At 50.2% G+C, this 12,563-nt stretch overlaps 1 protein-coding gene across 1 annotated transcript in view; it reads right to left on the minus strand.

The window, feature by feature from the left end:
• Window positions 1-11,322, minus strand: part of TCF3 (transcription factor 3) — a 59,147-nt gene extending 47,825 nt beyond the window's left edge. Inside the window, exon 1 of the mRNA XM_010184361.1 lies at window positions 11,250-11,322. Within this exon, the coding sequence (XP_010182663.1) occupies window positions 11,250-11,322 (73 nt within the window). The remainder of the gene's footprint in view (window positions 1-11,249) is intronic.
• Between the last annotated feature and the right edge of the window lie 1,241 nt (window positions 11,323-12,563).

Here is a 12,563-nt window from a genome sequence, read left to right on the forward strand (position 1 = left end):
AGTTATAAATAATCCTGCTGGCTACACAACACAAATACAAGACAGGAGCCGGGTAACTATCGGCTCGGTGGAAAGTGACTCATTACCTTCTTACAGCATACCCAAAGAAGGGCAAACGCCGCAGCCCCGCTCCTGCTCGGGGCTGTGCCGGTGCGGGGGCTCCAGCTGTACCCCAGGACAGGAGGGAAGAGCAGCTCCATGTTTTGGGGCTCTGAAATGTGGGTGCTCTATGCCGCAGCGTGCTTTTGGTGAGGCTGTCTCCAAACCAGAGCAGACCGCACAGCCTGACAGTGGGGGAGCACTGGTGAGAGAGCGCTCAAATTGGGGAAAATAATGGGAAGCCACTAACTCCGCAACATCCTTCTCTTTTTAGAAAGGAAGTTGCCATTGCGAAGTGATTTGGCTTGAGCTGTTTTCCAGATCGCTCCTCCGAAATCTGAGAGTGAGCACAGAGGCGAGCAAAGCCAATGCACTTGTGATGCTGGGAAGGGCGAGCGTGCAGGGGTCTCTGCCCCAAACGCAGCACTGGGGGACACACATGGCCCCTTGGGCCTGGGGCTTTCACGAGGAAGGGAAGACCCATCCTGAGGAAGGAGAGACCCAGTTTGTGGGCATCCAGGACAACCCCGTGTTTGCTCCACGTCCGTGGTCAACCACGGCACAGAGCGCAGTGCAGCAGCCCCTACACCAGGGCTGGGTGCTGCACCCAAAGTCATGGTCGCAAGAAGCCCTTGTGCCAAGAGTAACTGAGAAAGGGAAAGATTTTCCCTACTGGAGACTTGGATAATTTGGAAGTGACATAAAATTCTCTCTCAAAAAAAAAAAAATTTAAAAAAGCAGGGGGAAAAAGGAGCTTCCTGACTTGTTATTCCATTACCCAAATCTGGAAATGTAATCATATTAGTTCAGCTGCATTAACACAACAAAAAACCCCAACAAAAACTGTCTTAAAGATTGAACTGAACTGATCTCCGAGAGGCCAAGAGAAAGGAGAACAGAAGTCAGAAGCCTGTGACAACCAGCTCCGCCTGCGAGCACCACGGCCAGCCTGGTACCCAGGCGAGCCTCCGAGGACAGATTCACAGAGGATGTGAAATAATCAGGATATGAAGTGATTTTTAAGGAGTTTTTCTGCCAGGTAGGTGAGGTAAAAGGTCACTAAGAGCCATGTGAGCGCATCCAGCTCAGTGATGTAACATGGAGCTTGTTACAGAGCTTAACTCTGTTTAAATGTACCTCAGACGAGAAGAAAAATCCAACCTCTGGCTAAGTGGAGAGTCTGGGCAGCTCCAAGGGACCATGGGGATATGGCGCCATGGACCCAGGCACCGTACGGCTCCCAAAGCAGCTCTTCCTCAGCAGCGAGGTGTCCTCGCTCCTGTTTTACAGCGGCCTGGGAATGCTGCTGGAGAAGCAATGGCCACAGAGAAACCACAACTCCATCTGGGAAGGGCCTGGAGCTGCCACCACACCAAGAAACTAAAATAAAAAGGCAAAAAGCTTCAGCCCCCAGTTAGGAAGCTGTGGCTGGTGCATGCTCAGCAAAGCGCTGCACGCCAGGGGACAACCCACGGCACACGGGCACAAACCCCATCCAACGTCAGGCTGGGAAAACAAGGCTCAATGTTTGAGAGGAAAGGTGTGAACAGTTTGAACCACAGCACACGAAATAAAGCAACCTCACTTTACGTTCTTTTTCTTTAAAATGGAGAAACAAAACCAAAAAAAGCAACCCCATGTGATAGAGAGGCACATCCACCTTCCCACAGCCTCCCGGGCCATTCATCATTTGGATAAAATCCAGTTTCACATTGAAATTCAGCTGGACTTTCAAATGCAAATATGAAGAGAAGAGCAACATATGGTAGAGGTTAGTACGTATTTTTCCTAATTAAATGGCATACTGCTGTTTTGTATAACAATGTTAACGGGGCATTAGGAAGCCTTTGGAAGGGAGACCACCTCACTTTAAAAAAAAAAAAGAGAGTAGAAAAGCAGAAGGGGCCCAGGACCTCCCCGCTCTCCAAGCAGCGGTCACACACTCGCCACCACAAGGACGGGGTTTGTCGCTTCTCACAACCAAGCCACCCTTGTCCCCCCTGAAAGGTGAGAGAGGTGACTGGCAACACCAGTGTCCTCCACGCCTTGTCCTGCAGGAGTGTGGTGGGGTCTTCTTCCAGATCTGGGCCATGATGGGTTGTTGCTACCATCTTTGCGACCAAAGCGCACCAAGACAGAGACCCAGGAGGGCTTTTGGAGAGGGAAAAACCCCACCGATTCCTCGTTCTCAGGGGCCAGGGATGAAGGATGGGCAGAAGAGGATTCAAAATCTGAGGCGGAGAGGAACAGCTCTGCCTTGATCTGCAGGCGGTCACCAAACCCACCGGGGTCCCCAGGAGAGGTGAGTGCTGCCACCAAAGAGACCCCACAGCTCGCTCTGCAGCCCGGACATGGGAGCATCACCTGCATCCCTGGAAGGTTCTTCCCCTTTAGGGTGGACCAAGGTTTTGTAGATGACTGTCCTTGGTATGAAAAAACCACCTCCACACACATACTGGGGTGCCGAAGGCTGCCCTTCCTCCCAGTCTCATCGCAGCCCCCCTGAAACAACGCCTGTTTATTTATTTTTGGTCCCTGTCCAACCATGAAGACTCCCCTGCTAGAAGAAGCTTATGCCACATTAAATTCACCTCCCTCTTGCTCCTGACGCAATCTTCAAGCTAAATTTAGAGGGAGATGCTGCCTTAGGTCACTTTGGAGGTGGGGATGTGCTTCTCGGGGTTAGCAGGCAGATGGATAGTATTTTTTTAAATTTTTCTCCTTGCTGGCTTTGGAGTTGTGCTACCTGGAGGGTTAATTGAAACATTCAGGATTAAAAGAAAAGGGAGCAGATGTCCTGGACTGCCTCTTTCCAAAAAAAAAGGAGCAAGGCGCTGTGAAGACAACCTCCACGGCAGCAAGAAGAGCATCAAAACACCCGCTACAGAAACTCTCAAAGGCTGAACCAAGAAATCTCACTTGGGGTTCAGCTTTTTTCCTCCTCTGATGTTTCCTTCTCTCTATTTCCACCCTGCAAGGCCACCTGGGGCAGAAAAACCCAGAATCTCTGTAACCAGACTGCAAACTCCCCATCCTAGCCCAAACCCAGGTTGAATCAGTTCTCAGACAGCAAAGATGCAATGGCCACAGCGGTCGCTCCTGCTGCACTCCGGACAGGACAGACCCCGAGCGCCTCTGTTTGGCTCCAGCATTGGATCCTTCAGCCAAAAACCAGTGACAAACCCTTGGGCACAACTGCATCTTCAGACGCTGCTTCCATTGTGTGTGAAGAGGTCAGCCTGACCCCATTTCCCCTGGGGAGCGCTGCTGGGGTGCAGGTACCCCCAAATTCACTTGCGGCCACCGCCAGAAGCACACGTTCCAGTGCCACGAGAGCTCCACGCCCCAGCTCGCCTCAGGTGATCTCTGATCCTCAGCACTCGCTGTGCTCCCAGTCCCCCATACAATTAGGCATGCAGCACCACAATGTATTTCACAGTGTATTTCATGCCTCATTTGGCAACAAAATTAATTAAACTTTAAGTCAACACTGAAGGAGTGCAGTACCTTTTTTCCCTCTGTGGCATATATAACTCAATTTGTTTAAGCTAATGCGCTAATCAAGACTTGCAAAGTATTTGGGAACCTTTTGGCAGAAGCGTGTGGCGAGATGCTCCCCGTGCTGGCTCGTCTCTGCTCCAAGGTCTGGCAGGGTCACAGCCACCAACCCGCTGAGGACAGGCTGTCCTCAACCACCCTGTGGAAAAATCCTACTTTCCAGCATTTTAGGGGTTTTTCAGCCTCTAAGCTGCCTGATAGCTGGGAAGCGTGACCCCACGCAGGTCACTGCCCATCCTCACCTCCAAACCCCTCTGTGCTCGGAGCAGGTAAAAGAGGCTGAGCAATAGCAGAGAGGAGCCTCATCATGCAGTGAGTGCCAAAGCAAAAGAGAAACAAATCCGGGGATTACGTGCACTGGGACCCCTGTACCGCAGGGGACAGGTCCCAAACCTGCTCATGATGCTCACAACTTCACTCCAATGACCACGGTGGTCAACACTGCCTTCCTTCAGCTAAAGAGGTACATCATCATCATCATCATCTTCCCAATTAGGAAAATGCAGCTTGCAAGTAACACCACGACACAGTTGGGTTCAGAGTCTGCTCTTGTGTTAGAAAAGCATCCAAAACATCACCTTTACCAGTGATTTTGGGTGCTAGTGAGCAGAGAAGACATATTTCCAGCATCCTTCAGCCATGTTAACACTGAGAACATAGTGCCAGTTAGATGAGGCCATTCAGAGTAACAAAACAGCACTATGTATTAAATCCAGCCCCTTAAGACATCCATTTGTTGTCTGAAACTAAAAATAATACTAGCAATAATTTCAATTTGAATTTCACTGCACATAAAGATGAACAACGGAGGCGCACTAGGCAGAGTGACTGGTCACACAGGGGACACGTGCCGGCATCGGGCACCCTACAGAGCATGCAGAATTTGAAATTAGCAGCCGCGAGGTCCAGCCGAATCGCTTGCCAGCCCTGCTGGGCCCCTTCCAAAGCCAGCCCTCCCCTTTGGAAAGGGCACAACAAGCATGCAAGGCCTCGAGCCGGGATGCTGAGACACAGGCAAACAATTCAGACCTCAGCCCCACGTCAAGACGTGCCACATGGGCAGGATTTGGGGTGGGCTGAGGCAGAGCCGCCCTCCAGAAGATATTTGCAATGAGACCCTGGCCCAAAGACATCAGGCACACAATTAATACACAACCAGCTCCTCTTATTAAAAGAAAAGAGGGTGTTTGAGCTTGGACATGTTCTTTTGAAAGGGAGAAGGTTCGTTGCTCGCCCGGCTTCACGTCAGCCCCAAGCCAGGCAAGGCATGTGATTTTTACATAAGATGCACTTGTCTCATCATCACCCCTCGAGCAGGCACGGTTACAGCAGGGCTGAACTGCCTCGTCTAGGGCAGGGAAACGCTCTGCCAGCAGGAGGGAGCGCTACGGCTTCAGCTCTTTGGCAAAGTTAGAACTGTGTGCTTAAACAAGGTCTGTGTCAAATTTGCAGTTTCTAAACAAAAGCTGTCACTTATCTCAGTGCAGCTTTGGCTCTGGCACCCTCAGCATTCCCCATGCTCTTTCCTAGTTCAAAATCTCCAATCCAGCCAGGAGGACTCTTCCCCAAGGTAGAAGAACAAAAAAAACCAACCCCAAAGACCTGAAAACGTGCACCCTTTCATGCCCTGAAGATAAACACGCACCAAGTCAGGGACTGGGTGATATTTGCCTCTCCCCAGCTGCCGGAGCAGCACCAAGCTGCTCTCAGAGCATCACCATCGCCCTTTTCCTGCTCTTCCCAAAAGATGTGGCTGTCAGAAACCGGCTGTGCCTCTGGCAGGACACCCTCGCTCCCAGCTTGCCTGAAAATTCAAGGGATAGAAAAAGAAACAGACACGAGGATCAGAGATGCAACCAGGGGTGATGCTGGGTGAAGGGGACAAGCGTGAAGATCTTACCCTGCCATTTGTTCCCCCATGCTTGCTATTTCCTGCTGCCCCACACTCCCTGCCCCTAGCTTTCGGACCTTCCAAGCCTTTTCTCCCAAACCCTGCTTTCTGCATCCTGGTTAACAGGACCCGCCCCATGGGAAAAACAGGGAGCAGAAAGGGGAGAGGAAGGAGAAGAGGAGCTCTCAAAGGCAGAGACCAAACCAGAGCAGGAAGCTAACACACCTGAGTAGCACGTGGGAGACAACTTCCCTGGAAGTCCTCCAGGCTTGGCCACTGGAAAGGCTGGGGCTGCAGCACATGGGGTACCCCCAGGAGCATCCTCCTACACCCCAGGAACGGGCTCTGCTCCAGGGGTGTGGAGAGAGGCGGAGGGCTGCAGGGTTTGCCTCTTCCCAGGTGAACAAAGCCTCACAGCTTCACAAGCTTGACTTGGCCATGAGAAAGCTTTTATTTTGTTTTTCGTAGCATCATAGAATGGTTTTGGTTGGAAAAGACCTTTAAGATCATCAAGTCCAACCATCAAACCAGCTCTAAGTCCACCACCGGTGATTTTTACTTTGAAAGAAACGGTCATGCTATCAATAGGCAGGGAGGCGAATTTTTCTGCTTTGACTTTTTTGTTGTGGTGGCTTTGTGTTTAGTGACAGTTTTGCGAGCCTGCGGCATGGGCACGCACGCAACCGCAACATAAACAAGCAGCCTGAAGTAGGTACTTTAATGGAAAGTGCCAGTTTTAAATATCGAGTCCCATATTGCGCACCTCATGTCTGCCTTTCATCATCTATCAAAATAGCAAGCAAAGCCCATCACTCCCACTTCAGCATAAGCAAAACATGTGGGAACTAGAGGCAGTCAGTAGGAAAACGTGATACATCCTTACTAATAAAAGCTCCTGCTTTCCTCACTATGGGAAATAGCTGCAAATGCGTTTCTGCAGCCTGAAACTCAATTGCTGACAGCACGGCAACAGAAACGCTGCGCTTTGCTCTTCGCAGCTCTCCAACTTCGAGGCTTTGACTGTGAACCCCCCATCCGGTGATGGGGAGCTGCTGGGGCAGGCACCGGGCACACGGGACCCTCCCCACCTCAGAGCTTCCCGATCCAGGGCTGCGTGCACACACAAAATAATTACATCTTCAAACAGCTCACCCATAGCACCAATTAAAGAGACAACCTCATCTTTCGGAGAATTTATTACTTTCGGTGCTGTTGCCACAGGTATCCAAGTTTGAACGTTGTTTAAAGCAGGCTTTCAAAGGGGACGCAGACTCACCTACCTCCAGGGAGAATGCATTTACTTTGTTCAGTAGACTATAACTTAAATTTTGTTACATGCACCAGCTTGTAACTCTTTGAAAAACTCCCCAGTTAGCCAGCTTCAAATGTGTTTTATGAACTTGCCCCGATCAAAGCAATTCCCTCAACAGTTCCCTCATCTCACCACCTCGCTAGCAAAAAAAGCACCGAACAAATTTTGGGGGTGGAAATCACAGCACAGAGGAGGAGAGGACTCTCCCTTCCAAACCCAAAGAGATCCCAAGCAAGGGAGCTCCCCTCAGCACAAAGCAAGGAGGAGAAGACATTTAATGGTGAATTCACTTACTCAAAAAAAGAAAAAGCTGATTTTTTAGCAAAGCTTGTATTCGTTGTGAGCAGAATAACCTGTCAGCAGGAGACCGCCTGGGCTCCTGCTTCAATAGGACACAAACCTGGCACCATGTCCCATTCCTGATGCGAAGGGGAGATGGTTGCACGCTCTCCATATTAACCATGGATGCAAAGCCACGCTCATGAGCTGCTCCAGGAGATGCTTTACCTCGCACCACCGTTTGCCTTGGTTTTATTTCCCCACTCCGCAGAGCCCCAACTCCTCTGCTGAAGCAAAGGCGCAGCTGGCGTGCACTGACCCTGCCAAAAACTCAGCAGCCACGGCCCGGGCTGCAAAAAGACGATGAAACTTCTCTGCCTCCTGCCACTCCTACTGCCGTAATGTCAATTAAAAATGGTTATTTCCATGTGAAATTTAGCACGAGTGCTTTCCTGCTAGAGGCGCAGTTTAATTAAGCGCGCTGGGAGGGAGCTCGTTTCTGATCAGACTAGTCATTTATGAACTATGACATGGGGTGGGGGGGGTGTGGAGCACAGGGTTTTAAATGTTTCGCTACTGCAAATAATAAACAAACAGTATGGGGAGGGGACGATGAAACCGCAGCCTTCCAGGACCAGGACAATAGGCACACACTGAGCGTCCCGGCTAAAATAAAATACCCGCAGCAAATGACACGGCTCACGCTGGAAAACATTGGTTGCAGCTCAAAGCCCCAGGAAGAGCAACTTCCCCGCGGTGACCTATATGTGCTATAAATGCTGCAGACATGGCCCGGGTGACGTCAGCCCCATCCTTGTGGCAATGGTTGGGTTTCGCCTTGCCAAGAAAACGCAAAGCGGAGGTGCTGAATTGTCCATGCGGCGGGGTAGCTAAACCAGTTCCTCCCCGGTGCATTTAAGGACAGAAATGAGGGAAACAGTGGCAGCGCTTAAAATAAAACCAGGAGACAAATATAAAAGCAAAGGGATCGCAAAGCTGGAGGGCTTGCATTAAGACTTTGAATTTTCCTGGCCTGAGAGAGAGAAAGGGGTTCCTCTTTGTGAAGGGGCCACCCGCATGAGCACCAGACTCTTGGCCAGGGCAATTATTAACTGGAATTTGAGAAGGATTTGCATTTAGGGCAATTTTATCACTGTGATTTTCTAGTAGCACTGTTTCAAATGCCTGCACTACTTTATTTATCAGCTGGGCTTTGGAAGCAAGAATCTCATCTTGGCTAGCGGGGCATTTTGGCTGAGAGTCATCAGTCACTGCCTCGCTCCCCTCACTCCTCACTTCTCCGGGGGAGGAAAGAGCCTGGAGTTAACAGCTCCTCCGGAGGGGAAAAACACAAAAGCTACAGACCCCGAGGATGTCCCCAAGGAGGAGAGAGATGAAAACAGGGAGACCAGGAATTCACACATCTAAAGGTGGGCAGAAGCATGAAATGCTGTTTTTGCTGGCACATAAGACAACATTGGTTTATTATTACTGACAATATACTGGGGTTACTACAATAACCCCAAATAAAGAGGCATCGTGGTGCACACTACTGAGATGAGACTTAAACAAATCAGTGTTTGTGCCTCTGTTCCAGGCAGAGGGACAGCAGCGGAGGTGAAACACTGCGCTGGCTTTACCAGAGGGATGGAAAACCCATTGAACAGGAGTGTGTGAAAAACACGAGGCACATTAAAGATGAATCCCAGGCCTTCCTGTAAGGGAAGAAGACTTCAGGAGGGAAGAACATTTCGGGAGCTAATCTCCAGGTCCAGACTATGACATGGCTGCAAGGTGCCCTGCTCTCTCAGCAAGTCTGGGTTCCCAAATCCAAGGACCATCTGCTCTTCACCCCCAACCACATCAGAGTTGGTGACGATTCGACTTCAAATCAAAATTGGAGCCGGATGGCTGGCTATGCCTTTGGGGATGTACCAGTATCCAACTGTACCTTGCTGTCAGTGACTGAATTAAGCTAAACCAACATCAACAAGCTATGAAAACAACCACCCGCCGCTATCTAGGATCCAGTGTAGACACCTTGGATCCTTCTAACACCACGACGCCCCTGTGCATGGCACCTCTTGTTAATGTCTTACTGCAGTCATTCACCTCACCAGCAAAAATCAATCATTTAGGACCAGAGAGAAGTCACAAAGCCGACATGCAAATAAAATACATCTCCTGCTCTCCAAAGGTGAGCATGACTGACTGAGGGATGACACCGGTGCTGGAGGAAAAGGCTTCCCCAAAGCCAATCCCCAAGCTGCGTTTCCAACCCTGCAGGACAAAAGAGCGGCCGCAGAGTCCCGAGACCGGGACAGCCACGATTGTGCAACTGCCTTCAGTGCGGTTGTATAACACCAGTCCTCTGTTTTTATGAACTGCTCACAGCCAGACTCAAAAAGCAGCAGCCCAGAGGAAGGGTGGTGTCAACATTACCTTTCACTCACCCGAAAAAAAAGAAGGGGGGGGGGCAGGGGGAATAAAAGATTCTGTGTCATTTCAGCAGCCGCGCAGCCAAGTGGAGGGGGGTCCGGTGGCTGCGCCGGCTGTGCAGAGCCCCGCTCGCAGCCTCTCCTCGCTGGCCAGCGCTATAAACCCTGCAGCCAAGCCAGCCTCCGAGCAGGAAACGAGTTAATGCGAGTTTGCTCCATTACTATGCTCTCACTAGTGTGTTGCGCGTCTTTTGTGGATTATTTTAACAGCAGAAGTCGCACACAGGAACGCTCACTGGAGAGACTGGCTTCCATCTGCGTTAACCCAAGAGTTTTCTCCCCTCGAATTTCCTCCAGCGCCCACTCAACAGCTTCCCTGCCTGTAAAAATGTTTGCTCAAACCCATCTTGACATGCAGCTAAACAGTCCCATCTGAAAGCATTTAATTTCTCTGGCCGAAAAGGGCAGGAGCAGGGCAGAGTCCACACCTCCAGTCCTGCTTCTGCAGGTTTCCCCGAGAGCTGCCCCACAGCATGCTGCGGCAACAAAGCTGCTATCCCAAAATCCCACTCCAGTCTCCAGATGCCTCCCAGTTTCAGGGTACAGCCATTTCCCATTGCCAGGAGTTTCCCTGGACACCTCGAGTCAGCCCAGGGCAGAGCAGGTCAAGTTTTAACCATCCACAAAGCTCCAGCGTGTTTCAGCAAGAAGGGCAAATTCACCGAACTTCCTGCATGCCAGGGGCCGCAGCGAGTCCTGCGCAGAGTGGCTTCCCTGGGCTTCAAAAGCCTGGCACGGCACCGTGTTGGCCGCCTGGCCGGGGAATTCTCCACTTCAGCCTCAAATTAACCACTGCCGCGTTTCCCCATCAGACATCTAAAGCTACGCGCCCTTCAGAGAGTCTCCTATCGCAGCCAAATCGCCAGGCTGCTCCTCCCCGCAGGCACCCCACTCCCTTTGATGCTGGCACCCCTGGCCCCATCTCTGCAGCCACAGCTGCTCAGCATTTTCAGGGAGCAGGGCCAGCTGCTGGGCTTGGAGGGCACCACAGCAAAGTGGGACACATGAGGCTCTGCTCGACAGCACCCCAAAACCACAGCAGGGTCTGGTGACGCAGCTCCAGCCACCCTTGCTGCCCACCACTCCAGTGCAGCCATCGGGCCAGGAGGGCTTTGCAAAGGCTCCTCTGGGGATGCAGAGATCCCACCCAACAGCAGGGAGCTGCTGAATAGAGCAGGCACCCAAACTGCACCAGAGCCTCCCTTTGGGAGGCTGAGCCCCAGAAATTAACCACTAACGCCGTGTCTTCTCGGTGACGTACAGCAAAAGTCTTCCAGGACGTACGTCTGCAGACATGCATCCCTCTAAGCAGCTTAAGAGAACGGCATTGAGTGTCTGCTCTCAGGCTGTGTCCATTGGAACGGCGAGACAACAACCTTCAGCTCAGGTAGTGACTTCTTAACCAGAGACAGATTGGCAAGAGGAGCTTTGCCTACCTGGAGATATGTGGAGCAACAAGAAAAGCATCCAGAGAAACAGCAGCAGACCATCACCAGAAAAATATGTAAACACACAAAACTACAGAAACCCCTCCATTTGGGTCGCTGGAAGCAAACACAATTTATTGCAAAAAAAATTACTGTGTTAAGAAAAAAAAAAAAGATGACAGTACCTGATCCTCCAAACTGAGTGCTTGCTAGGGTCGTGGGTCTGTTTTTTCCATTAGCTACTGGCAGGGGAAACATCTAGAAAAACAAGAAGATGAGAGAGAAAAAGAGATTTCAGTATGTGTTTTACTGTGCTGCTGCTGCAAAGGGGGTCAGGTTGGGCAGGTGCGGGGGAGGAAAGGGGGAAGAGAAGCAGTTTACTGATGCAAAAAACTTTCCTCAAGTCCCTGCTACATAGATCAGCTGCAGGAGGGACAGGAGAGCAGTGCAGCTGTGCGCTAATATACACACACATTCCTACGCGCATAAACTTCTCCTGTGTACACAGCGCGTCTGGTTCCTTAGGTGCAACTGAAAACCATCCAAGAAGCATCACTGCCATCACCAAAACCAACCATTTCTTCCCTAACTTATTCACCACGGCCCAGACTAGAGGGTGCCCTTGGGGAAAAAGGCAGCAGGAAAACGGCAGCACCCTACTGCAGCACCCAGCAAAGCTGTGCCAAGGACAAAGGTATTTAACTCGCGATGGGAAAGATTCACGTATCGTACGGTATCAGCCATTCTGGTTACTTGTTTGCTATTCTGCTGCAGCTTCAGTATCACAGCTAACCTCCTGCCAGGGAGCTTCCTCAAAAATACTGCATACCTCGTCAGCTAACCTGTATAAATATTTTTAATATAAGCTGGGAGAGTTTCAGAAGCTGTTATTTAAAAATTTATATGCACCTGCGTGCAGCAGCAAAGAAAACTAATTCTTCTCCACGCAAATGGAGCTCCAGCCAATGAAACAACTGGTGGGAAAACGCTTAGTGAATTAACATTTTAATATCCTTTTACTACTCAACTCAAGACACTTTTCACCACCAAGTCATTTGAATTTTTATTATTTTTAGCTTCGCAATGTCTGAGTAACTCAAAAGTTTAATGCTTTGAAGATTAAACAATGTAATGGCACAAGAGCCTACAGAAATGCAGCATTTCATGCCCTGACATAGCTGGTGTCTGGCTGTGGTCAGAAACATTCCTTTGTACAAAACCGTCTGCCTGGCTTTGTTTTCACAAATGCTGGGGGAAAAAAAAAATAAAATAAAAGCAACAGTTAAATGTGGTAAAGATGCAAAGAGAGCAGTTAAGAAACCAACTGCCATTCAAAAAAAGAACACAAATTTGGGATCATATATATGTATGCACACACGCACACCATGTATACGCTGCATACATGTATTTAAATCAAGGTGTGAACAGTTTTTAAGCACGCAGCCTGCGTGTGGACAACGGCTCCCGCCAGCCCGCAGACACCTGCCTGCCTGCGGCTT

This window comes from Mesitornis unicolor, unplaced genomic scaffold, assembly GCF_000695765.1.
Source record: "Mesitornis unicolor isolate BGI_N332 unplaced genomic scaffold, ASM69576v1 scaffold33415, whole genome shotgun sequence".
Classification (NCBI taxonomy): Eukaryota; Metazoa; Chordata; class Aves; order Mesitornithiformes; family Mesitornithidae; genus Mesitornis; species Mesitornis unicolor.